The sequence below is a fragment of the Bos grunniens genome, chromosome X (genome assembly GCF_055505025.1).
Source record: "Bos grunniens cultivar Pamir isolate PY7600 chromosome X, Bosgru_T2T1.0, whole genome shotgun sequence".
Taxonomy (NCBI): domain Eukaryota; kingdom Metazoa; phylum Chordata; class Mammalia; order Artiodactyla; family Bovidae; genus Bos; species Bos grunniens.
Genome location: NC_141194.1, coordinates 126607082 through 126626798, shown reverse-complemented (window position 1 = coordinate 126626798; position 19717 = coordinate 126607082). Strand labels below are relative to the sequence as shown.

Below are 19717 nucleotides of genomic sequence, written 5' to 3'. Positions count from 1 at the left end.
TCAAGTCTGGTCCTTACCCTAAGGACCGATGAATCAGCCCATGCTTCCCTGCCCAGGCCCCACTCACTGCTGCCAGATGTGAACTTCTGAGCTGCTTCTCCACAAATATTCGTGGTTAGGCATGTATTCTATGGGCTTTTTTTTTTTTTTTTCCAGTTATGTTACCCTCTGAGATCCCAAAGCTCCCCACTGACGTGCCCATGAGAGGGTTTTCTGTTGTGTGTAAACTTCTCCTTCTTCACCCCTCCCTCCCCAGGATGGGTCTCTGTTCCTAAATCCTTTGTTTCTGTTTTTGTCTTTTATATTTTGTCCTACCTCCTTTTGAAAAGATTGGGCTGCCTTTCTGGGTGCCTGGTGTCCTCCACCAGCATTCAGAAGTTGTTTTGTAGAAGTTGCTCAACATTCAAATGATCTTTTGATGAATTTGAGGGGAATAAAGTGGTCTCCCTGGCCTATTCCTCTGCCGCCTTGGGACCTCCCCCCTCAAAAAATTCATAAAATAAATAATATTTAGATCTACATTCTCACCCCAGGGACAAAGGCACCTGAGCCATTCACATTCAGTCAGTCTCGTCCAACCCTTTGTGACCCCATGGACTGTAGACCCAAGGCTCCTCTGTCCATGGGATTCCCCAGGCAAGAACACTGGAGTGAGTTGCCATTTCCTCCTCCAAGGGATCTTCTTCACCCAGGGATCGAACCTGCATCTCCTACACAATAGGCAGATTCTTTACCACTGAGCAACCTGTAAGCTTCCTCAAAGCCACCAGAGGAGTCCTCCTATTGTACACTCCTGTCCAGTCCATCTTCCTGCTGCTTCCTACTATGGTGAGGCTTTCTTTTTTGTGTGTAAATTATGTTTTATTGAAAGTATCTTTCATTCATTGCAGATGCTTTCTGTGTTATGTCACGTGTTTTAACATCAAAGGTTAAATTATTTTTTACATGCAAGGAGTGGAAATAGTTTTCCCCACATGGGATTACTGATTATAAGATGATGACACATCACATGGGTTGTGTGTTTTTAAATTGAATAGCTAGCTAACTGTCTTAATTATATTTCCTCCCAAACCACGAACTGAGTAGTAACTGAACACATTCAAAGCTGAGAGGATAAAAAATGCAAAAACAAGTCCTCAGATCCAGTTACCAGAGCCCTGCTACATACTGGCTAATCAATACCAGGGAGATTGAAGACATTCTGATAACACCACTTGGAGCATTTATCTCAAGTAAGATAAGGCTTTTTTTTTTTTTTTTTAGTAAATCATAATAATAAAGACCAGAACTTTGGTGCTTAGAAGAATAAAGACCAGAACTTTGGTGCTGAGAAGGTCAAAGTTAGATTAATTTTAAATGAGAACCGTCTAATAAGCTCAATCTGTTTGTTACAGCAGCACCCACAGTGAACAGAGGAACACAAATAGACTGGAAAAAGATGCTACTGACCAGTGAGAGGAGTAGGTTGTCTCTACTATGGAGCAAATCAGCAATGCCCTGGAGTGACCCTACCCCTACTGTTAGTTCCTGTCTCTAGAGACCCAGGGAATGCATTTCAGCACCAACTTTAGTGATGGCACAGAGGATAGGAGAGAATTGCTGCCTCTGCCAGTACTCCTACCTCCCTAAATAGAGATGTACTACTTTTCTGGCTGGTCTTGACAATTAGGTCTGGCTCCACTTTCTTCACAAGTCCCTAGGCTAACCAGTATTGAATTTTTCCAACAACAGGTCCTGAAAAATTGACTATTGTGCATGCTCTGTACACGTAACTATCGCTGTGTGCTATGTGTACCAGAAGACTGGAACTCACAGACTGGGTTCCCTCAGCCTCTGGCTGGTGGTTGGGTTTGGTCAACGGTAAGCAACTTCATGAATTCCAAGGATGGGGGAGGGGAGAGGCCAAAGTGTTTAATCCCTACCACAACCCTGAATTGTCATTATTGTCACCAGACCAAACTTGGGTCCATTCATCCACAGGCAGTCAAGCCAATATACTAACACCAGGTTGTGGTGAAGGAAAATGCAGCATTTTTCCTAAGGGTTCCAATACAAGGATGACAAGTGCATCCTACTTTAAAACCCTGAATTCCCCAGAAGGTTGCAGCATAGCGCTTTTAAAGGCCAAATGAGGGAGGCATGTGTCAGGGCCTATGATCAGCTTGTGCACAATTCTCTGCTTGGCTGGTGGTGATCAATTCTTAGGCGCCAGAAGGTCTAGGGACTAGTGATCATGATCCTCAAGTAGTTAATTTCTTCCATTTGATTTTGGTGGGTTTAGCATCGGAAAAACTCAGGAAATTTGCATCACATAGAATCATCTAGGTACTTCAGAGAGAAACCAAAGTAAAAGATATGGGGGAGGGTTATGGCCCCATAGGGTCCTACTCAGTTCCACTGTGTATCTCGAAGTGGCTGTGTCCCTCTGCAATTGTGGCTGCTGGTGAGTGCCCCTTCCTCTATGAATCTGTAATGACAGAAACTAGATCGGTGGTTGATGAGAAGTGGGAAGCAGGAAAGGACAGGAGGAAGAAATTACAAAGGGGCCTGAGAAGACCTGTGGGTGATGGATACATTCACTTGATTGTACTGATTGGTAATTTCAAGTGGGCATACATACTTAAATAGTTATTAAATCATATACTTTAAATATATTCCTTATGTTGTGAGTCAATTTTACTTCAATAAAAGTGGCTAAAAAAATAAAATGAACATTCTCTTTTATCCCATGCCATATGCACACATTATTTGGCCAGACCAGGCAAATTCTCTCCTGTGTGCAGACAACTCCAGCGGGCCCACCTGCCTACTCTCTTGGCAGTCCTTTGCACCATGAGCAAGAAGTGCCCAGCCACCACTGAAGCAGGGCAGGGGAAACCAAAAATTATTTTGAAGTGTGTAACAGATCAAAGTGTAAAACTAAAAGAACTCAAAAACAAGGCTTAGGAGGTCTTGGCAACTTTGTAACATGCACAGATTTCTTACATAGCATCAAAAACCATGAACCATAAAGAAAACACTGATAAATTTCATCAAAATTTGAAAGAAAAGTCATCTTTGAAATACTTTGTGATACTTAATGGCAAGCCACAGAGTTGAAAAAAGTACTTTCAAAACATATATCCCTCAAATGCTTGATATCTAGAATATATCAATATAAAGCCCTCTTATTGTTGTTGTTTAGTTGCTAAGTCATGATCGATTCTTTTGCTAACGCACAGACTATAGCCTGCCAGGCTCCTCGTCCATTAGATTTCCCAGGCAGGAATACTGGAGTGGGTTACCATGGCTTCCTCCAGGGAATCTTCTTGACCCAGGGATCAAACCCATGTCTCCTGCATCGGCAGGCAGATTCTTTACCACTGAGCGACCAGTGAAACCCATAAAGCCCTCTTACAACTCAATAATAAGTAAACAAGCTAATTTGTTAAAGGAGTAAAAGATTTGAATGGATACCCTACAAGAAAATAGATACTGAATGGCAAACACGCACATGAAAAGATACTCAGCATCATTACTTGTAAGGGAAATGCAAAAGAAATCCACAGTGAAATATCAGTACACGAGGGCGGGATGATTTGAGAGAACAGCATTGAAACATGTTTATTACCATATGTAAGGGCTTCCCTGATAGTTCAGTTGGTAAAGAATCCACCTGCAATGTAGGAGACCTGGTTCGATTTTTGAGTCAGGAAGATCCACTGGAGAAGGGATAGGCTACCCACTCCAGTATTCTTGGGCTTCCCTTGTGGCTCAGCCTGTAAAGAATCTGCCTGCAATGCGGGAGACCTGGGTTCAATCCCTGGATTGGGAAGATCCCCTGGAGAAGGGAAAGGCTACCCACTCCAGTAATCTGGCCTGGAGAATTCCATGGACTGTATAGTCCAGGGGGTCACAAAGAGTCGGACACAACTGAGCGGACACAACTGAGCGACTTTTCACTTCAGATGGGCTGGGGAGGGAGGTGGGATGGGGTTCAGGGTTGGGGAACACGTATACACCCGTGGCTGATGCGTGTCAATGTATGGTAAAAACCACCACAATATTGTAAAGTTATTAGCCTCCAATTAAAACAAATTAATTTTTCAAAAAAGAATCAAACTGCCAAGGGTTGCTATTAAATGTATGTCAGTAGGTCAAGCCTACATTCAAGACCGCAATTGTCCAAGGGAGTGAATACCAAGCAGCTGGGATCACTGGGTGAAGACTTAAAGGCTGATTACCATAAGTGAATTGCTCAGCGATTAGTGACATATCTATATAATAGAAAACTACTTAGCAATAAAAAGGAATTAAATATTTACTTGCAACAACAAGGATGAATCTCAAAAATAATATGCTTATATGCACACTACTATATTTAAAATGGGTAAGAAAACAAGGACCTACAGTATAGTACAGAGAATTCTGCTCAATATTATGTAACAACCTAAATGGGAAAAGAATTTGGGGAAAAAATACATGTGTATGTATAACTGAATCACCTTGCTGAACACCGGAAACTAACATAATATTGTAAATCAACTATCAGTTCGGTTCAGTTGCTCAGTCATGTCCGACTCTTTGTGACCCCATGAATCGCAGCACACCAGGCCTCCCTGTCCATCACCAACTCCCGGAGTTCACTCAAACTCATGTTCATCAAGTCAGTGATGCCATCCAGCCATCTCATCCTCTGTCGTCCCCTTCTCCTCCTGCCCCCAATCCCTCCCAGCATCAGAGTCTTTTCCAATAAGTCAACTCTTCGCATGAGGTGACCAAAGTACTGGAGTTTCAGCTTTAGCATCAGTCCTTCCAATGAACACCCAGGACTGATTTCCTTTAGGATGGACTGGTTGGATCTCCTTGCAGTCCAAGGACTCTCAAGAGTCTTCTCCAACACCACAGTTCAAAAGCATCAATTCTTCAGTGCTCAGCTTTCTTCACAGTCCAACTCTCACATCCATACATGACCACTGGAAAAACCATAGCCTTGACTAGACGGACCTTTGTTGGCAAAGTAATGTCTCTGCTTTTCAATATGCTATCTAGGTTGGACATAACTTTTCTTCCAAGGAGTAAGCGTCTTTTAATTTTATGGCTGCAATCACCATCTGCAGTGATTTTGGAGCCCCAAAAATAAAGTCTGACACTGTTTCCACTGTTTCCCCATTTATGTCCCATGAAGTAATGGGACCAGATGCCATGATCCTCGTTTTCTGAATGTTGAGCTTTAAGCCAACTTTTTCACTCTCCTCTTTCACTTTCATCAAGAGGCTTTTTAGTTCAAATTTAAAAAGATTAAAAAACAAAACAACAAAAAATAATATGCTTAGCACAGGAGGCTAGAGTTCATAGTGTATAATTCCATTTATGTGAAACAGAATAACAAATCTATAATAGCAAAAACAAATGTAGAATGACAGAAAACAGATCAAGGGTGGACTGGGCATGAAGAGAAGGCGTTGTCTGTAGAAAGGAACTTTCTGCTGTGATGGAAATATTTGGTATCCTGATTGTGGCAATAGCTACACAGGGGAATGAATACTTTTAACACAACTCATCAAAATGTGTTCTTATTAGCACTGCATTTCATTGTATGTTAATTATGCCTCAAACACAGGAAAAGGTGGAAGTAGGGACTCCATCAGGACCCTGGGGCTTAAGGAAAGGCCTGGCAGTGAACTCCCTGGGTGTTATTTTGCCTCTCACATATCCCCAAAAGGGCACTGGAGGAGCCTGCAATCCAGAACCATCAACAAAGAAAAGCTCCAAGAAAAGCTCTTCCCCATAACCAAGGGACTGGGAAAAGGTGGCCTAACAGAGCAGGGCACCTTTTTGCCAATAGTCACCTTCCTCCAAGTCTCTTTTCTGCAGTTTCAGCAGGGCTGGGTGGGGAGCTGGTCTTCAATACCCGCTTCAACCTCCTCATGAAAATAAGAGGGCAGGACTAATCAATCCTTTGCTTTTCTACCCACTGTCAGTAGCCAATTATTATTAGTTTTTAGCTTTTATTTTTAATTAATTTTTATTGGAGTATGGTTGCTTTACAATGTTTTGTTAGTTTCTCAGTGTGCAGCAAAATGAATCAGCTGTACATATAAATGTTGCTGTTGTTTAGTCCCTAATTCATGTCCAACTCTTTTGCAACCCCATGGACTGTAGCCTGTCTAGCTCCTCTGTCCATGGGATTTCCCAGGCAAGAATACTGAAGTTGGTTGCCATTTCCATCTCCAATACATATACATATAACTTTTGTGGATTTGGGTTTCCTTCCCATTTAGGTTACCACAGAGCATTGAGTAGAGTTCCCTGTGCTATACAAGTAGGTTCTCATTAGTTATCTATTTTATACATAGTAGAGTATATATGTCAATCTCAATCTCCCAATTCATCCCACCCCTTCCCCTCTTTGTATCCATATGTTTGTTCTCTATATCTGTGTCTCTATTTCTGCTTTGCAAATAAGTTCATCTGCATCAGTTTTCTAGATTCCACATATAAGTGATATACAGTATTTGTTTTTCTCGTTCTGACTTGCTTCACTCTGTATGACAGTGTCTAGATCCATCCATGTTTCTTCAAATAGCACATTTCGTTCCTTTTTATGTCAACAGCCAATTCTGTATCTAGCAAATACAACCTTCAGGAATGAAAGTGAAATAAATATATTCTCAGATGAAGGAAATCTAAGAGAGTTGGTTGCCAACAGACCTACCTTTAAAGAATGGCTAAAGGAAATTCATTAACCAGAAAGGAAATTATAACACAACAAGGATGGGTCTTTAGGAAAGAAGAGCGATAAAGTGAGTAAAAGTTAAGGCAAATAGAATACTCCTCATGAATTTTTTAAGATCATGTTTCATCGTTAAAGCAAAAACTGTACCATCATGTGATGTGAGTTCAATGTGCACAGAGGAAATACTTAAGTTATTTCTATTTAAATGTGGGAGGATAGAGGAACCAAAATGGAAGCAAAATTTTTCTACTTGATGAAGTGATTGAAATGATGATACCAGTAAACTGGGATATGTACACATGTATATTGCATTGAAAACTATAAAATAAAACAATAAAATAAACTATATGAAGAGCTATATTCAAACGTAATTTCCAAAAAATGCTTAGGTGTCCTACAAGAAAGCAAGAAAAGGAAAACAGAGTAATGAGAAACAGAAAACAAATAATAAAGCAGCAGACTTAAGCTTAAATATGACATAATTACTTTAAATGTAAATGGTGTAGGAATAACAATTAAAAGAAATTAGCAGAGTAGATTTTTTAAAAACACCACCAAATTCTATGCTGTACACAAGAACCTCACTTCAAATTTTCATGGTGTTTTAAAGATTTATTCATTCTAAGCATAGTTTTATGCTTCTTACACACAACAAAGTAAAATTACTTTATTTTATAACATAAACAATGGTGAACTTGAAAGCAACCAAGCCTGGAACTGTGAAGGATCTTTTGTGCCATCTAGTTTAATGGCCTCATCATGGAAAACTTAGTTTAACAATATCCTAGACCAACAATTAATTTCTAGGTGATGCTAGTATACTTAAGATGGCAGTCGTCTCACTACTCCTCAAGTCTATCCATTCCCTAGGTTGACCAAGGACGGTTGCAGCCCTCCGGTCTTAATTCCAAACCATGCAATAGTACAGCGGTAATTTCATTTCTCTTGGGCCTGGTAAACTTTCAAGTATTTGAACATGCTGTCATATGTCCTTTCCAAGTCTTTGTTCTCTAAACCAGGTGTCCCCCACCTCCGGGATCTAATGCTTAATGATCTGAGGTGGAGCTGATGTGATAATAATAGGAATAAAGTGCACAATAAATGCAATGCATTTGAATCATCCTGAAACCACCCCCCAACACTGTTCCATGGAAACATTGTCTTCCACAGAATCAGTCCTTGGTGCCAAAAAGGTCTGTTGGCAACCAATTCTCTGCTGCTCTAAACCACAAATGTTTCTTTCATCCATTCATCACAAGACATGGATCCAGCTCTTTTATCACCCACATTGCCTTCCTCTGGAAACACTCCAGAAGAATGCTTTTCTTAAAGTCTTAAAACAAATCTTTAAGTATTTAAAAGCATTGAAAGTATACAGAGTTTAATTTCTGACCACAATGGGATCAAACTAGAAATTAATAACAGAAGGACAGCAAGAAAGTCTCCAAATGTGTTGAAAAAAACCACACTTCTAATTAATTCTCCATAATTTCTATATGGTAACAATAAGCATGTAAAAATGTAAACTAATATATATATATATATAATTTATAATTGCTTCAAAGAAAATGAATACCTAAGAACATATTTATTAAACATGTACAGGATCTGAATGCAGAAAATTACACAAATTTTGGTGAAATTTATTAAACATGTACAGGATCTGAATGCAGAAAATCATACCAATTTTGGTGAAAGAAATCAAGGATCTAAATAAATAAATAAAGAGATATACTCATGGGAAATGCCAAATGAGTCATAAGCTGGAATCAAGATTGCCAGAAGAAATATTAACAACCTCAGATATGCAGATGACACCACCCTAATGGCAGAAAGCAATGAGGAACTAAAGAGCCTCTTGGTGAAGGTCAAAGAGGAGAGTGAAAAAGCTGGCTTAAAACTCAACATTCAAAAAACCAAGATCATGGCATCTGGTCCCATCACTTCATGGCAAATAGATGGGGAAAAAATTGCGACACTGACAGATTTTATTTTCTTGGGTTCCAAAATCACTGCAAACAGTGACTGCAGACACAAAATTAAAAGATGCTTGCTCCTTGGAAGAAAAGCTATTGACAAACCTAAACAACATACTAAAAAGCAGAGACATTGCTTTGCCAACAGAGGTCCATATAGTCAATGCTGTGGTTTTTCAGTAGTCATGTACAGATGTGAGAGTTGGACCATAAAAAAGGCTGAGTGCCAAAGAACTGATGCTTTCGAACTATGATTCTGGAGAAGACTCTTGAAAGTCCCTTGGACTGCAAGGATATCAAACAAGTCAATCCTAAAGGAAATCAATCCTGAATACTCATTGGAAGGACTGATGCTGAAGCTGAAGCTCCAATACTTTGGCTACCTGATGCGAAGAGCTGACTTATTTGGAAAAGACCCTGTTACTTGAAAAGATTTAAGGCAGGAGGAGAAGGGGATGACAGAGGATGAGATGGTTGGATGGCATCACCGATGCAATGGACTTGAGTTTGAGAAAACTCTGGGAGATGGTGAAGGACAGGGAACTTGGCCTGCTGCAGTTCATGGAGTTGCAAAGAGCTGGACATGACTTAGCGACTGAACAGCAGCAATAACAACTGTGTTCATGGACTGAAATATTAAACATATAAATGATGTCCATTCTCACCCAAACTGATCTGTAAGTTTAACACTTGCTAGCAAGCATTTTGTACCCATAGACAAGTTTATCCTAAAATTTGTACAGATGAACACCAGCCCTAGAATAGCGAAATAAATGTTGAAGAAGAAAAATAAAGTGTGAGGAATCACTCTAACCAATAGTAACATATACTCTATAGCTACAGTAATCAAAATAGTGTGATATTGGAGAGAGGATGGATAGACACATAGACCAAAGCAACAGAAGAGTGAACATCAAAATAGACCCACAGAAATATGCTCCACTGGTTTTTGACAAAGATGAAAGAAAAAAAATTCAAGGGAGGAGGGATAGCTTTTTTAAACAAACTGTGCTCTAGCAATTGGGCATTTTTAGTCAAAAATTGAACCTGGATTTAAACCTCCAAACCCTACATAAATATGAACTCAAAATGGACTACAGACTTAAATGTGAAATAAAACTTTAAAAAATTTAAAAGAAAACATAGGAGAATATCTTTGAGACCTAAGGCCTGGTAAAAAGTTCTGACATATAATACCAGAGCCATGATCCATAAATAAATTGGACCTCGTCAAATCAAAAATTGTGCTGTGAGAAAGCCCTTGTTAACAGAATGAAAATACAAGCTACAGATTGGGTGGAAAAATATTTGCAAACCATCTATCCAACAAAAGAGTCATATCTAGAATATATTATATAGAACTCACGAAACTTAATAATAAAAACAAGCAGTTCAATTAGAACATGACAAGACATTTAGCTAAGGAGGATATATGGGGTTTCCCAGGTGGCGCTAGTTTTAAAGAACCCACTTGCCAGTGCAGGAGACATAAGAGATGCGGGTTTGATCCATGGATTCCCTGGAGGAGGGCATGGCAACCCACTCCAGTATTCTTGCCAGGAGAATCCCATGGACAGAGGAGCCTGGCAGGCTACAGTCCATAGGGTCATGAAGAGTCAGACACAACTGAAGCGACTTAGCGTGCATGCACAGACAATATACAGATAGAAAATAAGCACATAAAAAGATTTTCGCCATTATTAGCCATAAGGAAAATATTGGGTTAGCCAAAAAGTTTCAATTAACTTTTAGGCTAACCCCAATATAAATTAAAACCACAATAAGATATCACAATACACCTATCATAATGGCTAAAATTTTTAAAAATAGTGATAACATCAAAGGCTGACAAGGATGTAGAGTAACAATATATTCAGAAATTGCTGACCCAGAGTGTAAAATGTTACAGCCACATTGGAAATTTTAACTGAGTCTTATGAAACTAAACAGGCACTTAACATACAGCTTAGAAATTGTACTCTTGGGCATTTATCCCAGATAAAGAGAAAATTTTGTTCACACAATAATCAGTGAACAAATATTCACAGCAGCTTTATCCCTAATAGTTCCAAACTGGAAGCCCGGGTGTCCTTCTTGGGTAGGAGGTATACAAATTCTGGTGCAACCATGCAAAGGAATACTAACTTAGCAATAAAAGCAGTGAACTATTGACACTTGACATTTCCAGCAACTTGGATGACTCTCCAAAGAAGAATGAGAAAAAAAAATCCCAGACTGAGTGAAAAAGCCAATCTCCAAAGTAAAAGAAAAAAAAAAAAACCCAATCCCAAAAAGTTACATCCTATAAGATTCCATTTTTACAACATTCTCAAAAAGACTAAATTATAGAAATAGACAGCAGATTAGTGGTTGTGAAGCATTAAGGAAGGCGAACAGGAGAGAAGTGGGTGTGGTCAAAAAAAAGGGCAACATGAGGGATCCTTATAGTTATGAAACTGTTCTGTATCTTGACTGTGATGGTGGATGCACGAACGCACATATGTGATAAAACTGCATAGAACAATTCACAAACACACACACACAAACGAAAAAGTAAATTGGGGAAATCTGAACAAGATCGGTAGATTGTGTCAATGTCCTGATTTTGAGATTGCACCATACTGCAGTTTTGAAAGATGTGGAAAACTGTGGAAAATTGGGTAAAATGTACGTGGGATCTATTTTTTTCTTGCAACTGTATGTAAATCTACAGTTACCTCTAAATAAAAAGTTTCATTAAAAATTCAATTGCAGGGACTTCCCTGGTGGTTCAGTAGCTAAGACCCTGATCTCCCAGCGCAGGGGGACTCAGGTTCTATCCCTGGGTAGGGAATTAGATCCCACATGCCACAACGAAGACGGAAGATCCTGTGTGCCACAACTAAGACCTTGGTGCAGCCAAATAAATAAATTTTAAAAATAATTGCATTCTGTATATGAAAAGTGAACATGTGGAAACCAAAATTAAGCACACAGTACCATTTACAGCCATTCTAAAGGAAATGAAATAGATGAAACTCTAACAAAATATGTATAGGGTTGCTGAGTAAGTACAAAGAGGTGGCTCAAATCAGTTCTTTTGTGGTGTTGGAATATTTTTGTATCTTGATCATAGTGGTTGCATGAATCCTGACATGGGATAAAATTGCTAGAGCGATACAGGCACACATACACACAAATTAATGCAGGTTAGAAAAATGGAGAAACCCGAATTGGGCCTGTAGTCTAGTCAAGAGTAATATACCAGTGTCAGTTTCCTAGTTTTAATATTATACTGCATCTACAGAAAATGTCACCATTGGGGTACGTGGGTAAAAGGCACAAGGTCTTTTTTGTGCTATTTGTGCAACTTCCCTGAGTCTATAATTATTTCAAAATAAAATGCTAAAGATAAATGAGATGTGGCCAAGAAGAGGTTTCAGAAATGATTGGAGGGAACAGGCCCTGCACATGAATGAGGCAGGATCCAGTCTAGGAAAAAAAAAAAAAAAGGTTTCTATGTAGCTTAAGTCTATATTCATGTGGCCCCTTCTGTTTCAAATATTTTTGTTGTATTATACAAGTAATAGTTACAGATACACAAATGGATATACATACATATACACGAAAAACAAAAGGTATGTCTTTCTTCCTACTTCCTTAACCAGAGTAAATGATGTTCAATAATGTGACATTTATCTACCCTGATTTTTTTTATGCATTCGTATTCATGCATGGTTATATTGTTGTGATCCAATAACCTAGTGCCTCTCAAACTCTCTCTTCTCCAGGACAACTGCTCAATCAGTGTATATGAATCTGCTGGGTTTCTTAAACATTTATACAGATGTCACAGAGATATTCAGTATGACTGAACAGGCATTCTGAGAGGAATTAGTAAGGTATTAACTTAGGCCAGCCCTCCTTGTGAAAACTGGGATGAAATCTTCATGAATCAACTTTTGCAGACGGCTTTTCTTTTTTTCTAATTTTATTTTATTTTTAATCTTTACATAATGCAGACGGCTTTTTAAAAGTCCTGACTACAATGAAGCAAGCACATTTCAATAATTCTGAAAATGTCATGGACTTTGAATTGGATTTGGTTTAGATAAACATTAGGTGAAACCACGAAAGGGCTTTAAAACCCAAGAGCAGATAAACAGCAATGAATGAGGGCAAATGTACAGCTGAGAAGACCTTGCGCAGCATCCAGGGCAAAGACAGACTAAGAGGAGTGCATAGAAATCACCATGGGATGAAAGGTAAGGACAATGGGGGTAAAGGAGCATTCACGAAATACACATGAACGGGGGGAAAATGAGCATGTAGGTTTGGTGAAATTCCACAGTGCAGAGTTACCAGAAAAAACATGAATTAAAAGTGCAGTGGCTAGCTGGCCAGATTTTCTGCGGAGACAGTGAGGGAAAGGGGATGGTGTAAACGGATAAAGAGCTCCGGGTGGGCCTTCCTTGCAGAATAGCGCATTCTGCAAAAGGATCCCAGGAGGGCAGCACTTGACAAAAAAAGCTTTCAGGCCCGCCGGCTCTCTTAGGAGTCTGGGAGGAGGCGGGGCTTCTCGGAGGGGCAGGTACCAGGGTTTGGGCTGAGTCGTTGGCAGCAGCTCTGTGGTACCCGACAAGGGGCAGGGCCATGCTAGGGGCGGAGCTGCGCAGGCGGTTGCCAAGGTGCGTGCAGGCGAGGGGGCGGAGCTGTCCCTAGGCAGCTCAGGTGGGGCCTTGGCTGTGGCGGAGGAGTCATCGGGAGCCCAGCCCCTGAGGGGAGACTGAAGGCGGGGCGCGGCGGAACAGGGCGGGGTGGGACGCGACTGCTGTTGGCCAGCGGCTCCAGGCCTCGCGTCCACCTGTCCGCCAGCTCGTGCTGCGGTCGGTCCGCGGGGCCCGCGCCGGCCCGGGCCCATGGCGGCGTCGGGGGCTCTGTCTGCGGAGGTGGCAGCAGCGGCCCTGTCGGGCGTAGCAGTGCGGCTGGCGCGCTCAGCCGCGATCCGCGGCTCCTACGGTGCCTTCTGAAAGGGGCTCACGCGCACGTTGATCGCCTTCTTCGACCTGGCCTGGCGTCTGCGCAGGAACTTCCCCTATTTCTACATCGTGGCCTCGGTGATGCTCAACGTGCGCCTGCAGGTGAGGATCGAGTGAACGCCCGCTACCACCTCCGCCCGGCCGCGACGGCAGGGGCATCAGCATGAAGGATCACTGGGCCGGGGGCCGCCGGGACGCTCCGGGGGACGAGGAAGGAGCGGATCAGGCCTCCGGGCCCTAGACCTCCGCGGAGGACGCAACCACCGAGCCCCGGCTCTGGCCAGCCACTTCGCGGCCGGTGACGAACTGCACTGAAACTCTCAAAACGGGCCCTTTGCATCGAACTCGAGAAAATTATCTGAGTGCAGCCGACCTGTTGCCTCACTTTGGCCGAAGCAGGGAGCAGAAGGAAGAAATTCTTCAGTAGGAACATGAATGACTGACCCCGACCGAAAAGGTAGGAGGCCAGAGGTTGGACTTGCGGGCTGGAGAGAAGTGGTGGCCATGACATCTAGATGTCCAGGCTGCCGGGTGGCTTGGGGAGACGAGGAAGGGACCTGAGGAAACCAGCCTGGAAAGCTGCCTGGCCGAGAGCAGGCAAGGCAGGGTGCATGCAGGCCCTCTGGACTCCCTTGTCATATATCCAAGATGGGGATGAGGGGCAGCTGCCTGGGCATCTCCGAGGGTCAGCCCATCACCTTGGCCCACGGCCCCAGTAGTGTCACCTGAACACAGGGGAATAGAGGGAAATGGCCCAGGAGAGGCCCAGAAAGCCCTGGAAGAGAGCGGATGCTGGCCCCCTTGTCCTCCACCCCTCGAGAGGCAGCCTGGATGGATGGTTGTGTTCTTGGCCCAAGCCCAGGTCTGTCTCTTTCTCAGCCCTTCACAAGACTTCCTCCTGGCAGGTCTCTGGGACTGCTCTCTGCCTGCTCCTGCTGTCTCTCTTGCTCCTCTCCACCCTCCAAAGCTTTGCATCAGGGGACAGGGAAGAGGGAAATACGTGTTCCTCCCAGCCCTGCCCCATCTCAGCCACGCTCCCTCCACCTCCTATCAGTGCCCTCCTGGTGCCACAGAATGCGCTGCTCCAGTCCTGGACAGCCTCAAGCAGGCCCTGTGTCCCAAAGGATTTGGGAAAGTGGGGGTCTCCTTGAGTGGAGGGCAGCTGTCAGGCTGGGATGGGAGAGCAGATGGAGAAGAGGCTTGTAGGGTAGGCGACAGTTGGGGAGACAGGGACGTCTTTGGGTGAGGAGGAAACTCTCAAGTCCCCATGTTTTTCTTGCAAGAACTGGTGTTATAGAAGGTGAACTGCCCCCTCTGTGGTCAAGAGAATCAAATCCCTGCCTGGGGCACCCCTGCCCCTAGAGTTGCCTGGGGAGCGCACGAGAGAAGGGCCTGACCCCTCGAGGAGAGGCAGGGCCTTCCAGGTGGAGAGCCCACGGGGAGGGGTGGCCTGGTGATCCAGTACTGGCATGAGGGAGGAAGGATGGAGCTAGAGACACTCTGGTGGAGCTCTGTTCTCCCCACCTGCTGGGCTCTGGGAAGGGAGACATTTGCCCTTGTCACATAGATCAGAAGTGGGGGAGCTGAACCTGCCTCTGGGCCTGAATTCCCCACCTGCCCCCCAGTCTCTGGGAGACCTGGCACAGTGGGATGGGGGAAGGGAGCACAGGCTCCCAAGGGACCTAGAGAGAAAGGCCCGTGGCAGGGAAAGTGGGGTGTATGGCAAGTCACAGGGAAGAACCAGGGGACAGTCTAAGCTGAGATGGTCACAGGAGCGATGAGTCCCTGAACCCCTGGGGAGCAAGGTATTCACACACAGTCAGGCCTCCCCACCCCAACCCAAGCCCCATGCAAGGCTTAACCAGAGGTTCCTTGGTGTTGAGTGGCACAGGTCTCTCAGTATGGGTGGGGGTGTCGGCTGGCTCCTGGGGCCGAGTGTAATAGGAGGGAAGGGATACAAGTGGGTGGGGTGGAGCTGAGACCCACGCATGACCCCATGTCTCTGTCTCCAGGCTGCCCCTCCTGCTAGGATCACACAGGAGCATCTGCTCTGGATGGGCCTGCAGCGGTCCTGGCTGTGCTGCTGACTGGTGCACCAGGAGCGGCACTGAGGGGAGCCAGGAGAGGCCCTGGCCCTCACCCCCATCCCACATCCACATCTGCCCCCTCACTGATTGCTTGCGGTCCTGGTCCTCAGTTCCTGGGACTAAGAACCACAGCAGCCTGGTTGCCCCTGGGACAGAGGGGCTGAGCCTCACACCATGTGCCCTTCTCAGCCGCCCAGGGCCTGGCTGAAGAGCTCTGCCTGCCTCACCCTGAGGCCTGAGGCTGCACCCAGGCTACCACATGCCCCCCGCAGATTCCCACAGATGGAAGGGCGCTGATGGCTTCCTCCCTTGTGCCAAGTTGCCTGGAAACCCCTGGTCCTGGTGGCCCCTCCTCCACCCCAACTGTGTCCCTCCAGGACCACTTCCGGGAGACTGCCAGCCTTTGGACTGCATCCCTGGAGTTCTGAGAGACTGTGACTTGGGCTGCAGGGGAGGAGAGGAGCGGAGGACCAGGGGCCTCCTTGGGGCTGATGCGTAAATGTGCCCTTTTCAAGTTTGGATCTCACCCTCTGGGTGACTGGATCCCCAGCTGCAGCCTCTTCCTGGGCCAGCCTGAGAGGACCTGGGGAGGGCACTAGGGAGTGTCTTTACTTAATATGTGTGTGCCTGTGTGTGAATGGGTGTGTGAGCGCACATGTTGAGTGCATGTGTGAGTGTGGGGTGTGTGTGGGCATGTATGTGCGAGTATGTATGCACATGCATGAGGGCTTGAGTGTGTGAGTGTGTGAGGGGGTGTGTGGATGAGTGTGTGGGTATGAGTACAGATGCATGAATGCACAGATGTTTGTGTGTGAATGTGCGGATGTGAGTGTGTGTGTGTGAATACACGTGTCAGTGTGCATTTGTGAATGGGTGTGTGTCTGTGCACAAGTGTGTGATTGCTTGTGTACACACGAGTGACTATGCGCTGCAGAGGGTGCAGAGCTGTTTAGCTGGTGTGCAGTGCAGGACGGGCTCCCTGTCCTTCCCGGGCTCGTGGCTCTGTTGGAGCTGCCTGGGCCCTGGGAGGCTGCTTCCCAAAGTGGAGAAAGTATGTTGGAGATTCAGGGGCCCCGGGCTCAGAGACCCCTCGTCACCTTCAGAGAATCCCCACTCCTTGTGGGGCTCTGGCTGGGGCTGTCCGCCCCCAAAGATGTTGGCCGTGGGAGGGGCGGGGATACGTCCTCAGCACGTGTTCCTGCCACTGCTCTTCTTACCATTTTGATCTTGAGTCGTTCGCTGCTTCTGCTCTCCCGTCTCTTCCTCATCTCCCGACTGGGCCCCTGCTGCTCTCTTTGCACTTTATTTGCAGTCTGGTTTTCAGGCAGTGGAGCTTACACACAATCACTGACTTGAATAAGACCACTGTTCCTTTTCTGTGTGTGATGAACTCTGCACCAGTCAGCGCAGTCTGGTCAGAGAAATGTTCTTGTTTCCAGTGTTGTCACATCTTGTGTCTGTCTAAGTTAATAAAAAATATTCTTTGAATTGAATAAAATGAAAACTGGAGGCCTCTTGTTTCTGGTGTGGTGCCCCCTTGGAGGAGAGGGGCTAGGGGTGAGCTCACCCTACTCTGGTGGCCAGAAGCTGGGGTAGGGGAGCATCCTGAGGGCTATAAGTGGGTAGGGTCATGGCAGGGATGGTGGCCTGTTCAGAAGATGCTCTGAGACAGGACTTGACTTGGAGCGCTGCTCCCATGATGAGAAGTCAGCAGCACAGGCCTGGCCTAAGATGTAGCGAGTGTCCCAGTTTGTCCCATTCACAAACTATTTGAATAACCAGACAGCTAAGTGTTTTCTTTATTTTAAAGCCTGGTGTTAGAAAGCACTTAATTCAGTTGAACCCCAAGGATGGGCTGGGGTAGGTGAGGTGAAATGGGCCGTCTGCAGATCATTTTGTGTCACCCAGAGGCCTCTCTGCAGCAGCAGGTGGCAGGGACCCATCGCTTCCCTGGCAGCCAGGTTGGTGCCCAGGTTTGAAGAAGATCAACGTTGGGGACCAGAGACCAGCTTCCCTTCCCTCCACCTTAGACTCAAGCTGTCCCATCACAGGGCCCGGGGTGGGGACTCCGAGACTGCTGCAGAGGGAGCGGGGGTGGTGGTCAGAGGCTGTGGGAGGGAGGCCTGCAGAGAAGCACAGCACCCACCTCAGAGGGAGGAAGGTAGGGCCCTCTTCTGCGCACAGAAACAGAAATGTCAGGTCGTGGGGTGGCTGAGACCTGTGCTTAAGCAGAGTCCCACGACAGGACCAAGGCTCTGAGCTACTGGCAGATCTTAAGGCCTGGCCCTGACATTCCCTGAGGGTCCTGTCACCCCACTGGAGGGACTCATTCTCTGCTCCCCATCCTCCCTGTCTGCCTCCTGACTCTGCCCACCCTTAGACCAGGATCCAGCTCAGACCCCACCTCCACACCTGCATTCACCTACCCAGGCAGGGAGGAAGAGCACACAGCCTCCCCAGCCCTTATCTGGGCACCCTCGGCCCCCCCAAGAGATGATTGTCTGCTCTCCCTCCTTAGCGTCAGCCTCTGGTCTCAGCCAGACCTCTCCTGCTGTGTCTTTCCTGTCACCTCCTGCTCTGCTCTTTCACTTCCACCACCCTGAGCTAAGGGCTGACTCAGCATCTGGGCCCAGGCACAGCCTGTGGCTTCTGGTCCAGTGTTCTCGCTGCCTCTGGGTCTCCTTCTTGGCACCCATGATTTTCCTGGGCCTGAGGCTGCTTCTGAGCCTGCACCCTGCACCCCGTCCAGCTCTCAGCTCCCTGCACCCACTTGCCCAGCCCCTCCAGGGAGGCCCATTCTGGCCCTTCTGCTGCCCCCCACACCCAATCAGGCAGGAGGAAGATGCCCAGACAGTGCCTACCCATGAAAGCCAGCATGGTGGGGCTTCCCTTCTGGCCAGAGCGCCTCCTGGGGCCTATGACCGACTTTCCCAACCTCCACAAACAGTAGGCCTCCATGGGCCACAGCTCCCCACCAAGGCACTGGGTATCCCCCCCCAACCCTGCGCACTCAGAGACAATCTCACTCCCCACTGCCCCGCTGACAGTGGCAGAAGCCCCTGATTATCTTGAGGCTATGTTCCACCTCAGCACTGGGAACCAGACTGAACCTGGGAGCCTCTGCCTCTTCTGCAGAGCAGTCCCCAAGGCTACCTCAGGCCAGCTTCTCCCTTGCCTGGTCACCAAGCCTTTCTCGAGGCTTCCCTCAGTGGCTGCCATGACAGCCCTCCCTCTCTGTGGCCACCACAGGGTCCATCTGCAGCAACCGCCATGCTCATCCACCCACAACATCCCTTACCCAGAAATCCAAGGTCTTCTCAGGAATCCCTCCTTCCCCTGCCTCCCACACCCCAATTTATGCCACACATCCCCTGTAGCTCATTAACATTCACCCTGATAATGGGGTCACAGTGGCACCCAGAGGGCCTCAGGGAAGGTGATTCTTCAGAGACCCTGAGCCGCTCATTTGGCAAGACATATTTCCTGGGCTCCTCTCCATGCCCGACCCCAAAGTAGGCCCTGAGCACTGAACCCATGGACCAGACAGAGGAGCCCACACAGACCATGTGAGAGCATAATAGGTGCAGGGCTCATGGGAGGGTTCAGTCAGGAGGAATGCGACCCCTTGTGTACCCAGGAAGTAATCTGGGGTGTCATTGCTATGGCCAGCTCCAGGTCCAAGGTTAACTCAGAGCAGCCCGGCCACCCGGACCAGCAGAGCCATAGGTTCCCGGGAGCCGGTGAGGCATTCCACTCGTGACAAAGGTCATGAGGAAGGAGGCTCGGTATACGCAAAGGCGGGATCGAGCCTCAGGAGTCCCCCCGGATATTCTTGAGCATCTACCCCCAAAAAACCAGAGTCTGCCTACTTTATTGCTTTGTGCTCTCACCTCTGACTTTACTGGGGGGCTGTCCCCC

At 46.1% G+C, this 19717-nt stretch overlaps 1 protein-coding gene and 1 pseudogene across 1 annotated transcript in view; both read left to right on the top strand.

Moving 5' to 3' along the window:
- Nucleotides 1-13462: 13462 nt before the first annotated feature.
- LOC147341338 (small integral membrane protein 10-like protein 2A) lies at nucleotides 13463-13957 on the top strand (annotated as a pseudogene).
- A 123-nt stretch (nucleotides 13958-14080) lies between these two features.
- Nucleotides 14081-19717, top strand: part of LOC147341337 (zinc finger protein 75D-like) — a 35064-nt gene continuing 29427 nt past the window's right edge. The window contains exon 1 of the mRNA XM_086389190.1: nucleotides 14081-14169. Coding sequence (XP_086245316.1) covers nucleotides 14148-14169 — 22 coding nt within the window. The 5' untranslated portion in view covers nucleotides 14081-14147. The remainder of the gene's footprint in view (nucleotides 14170-19717) is intronic.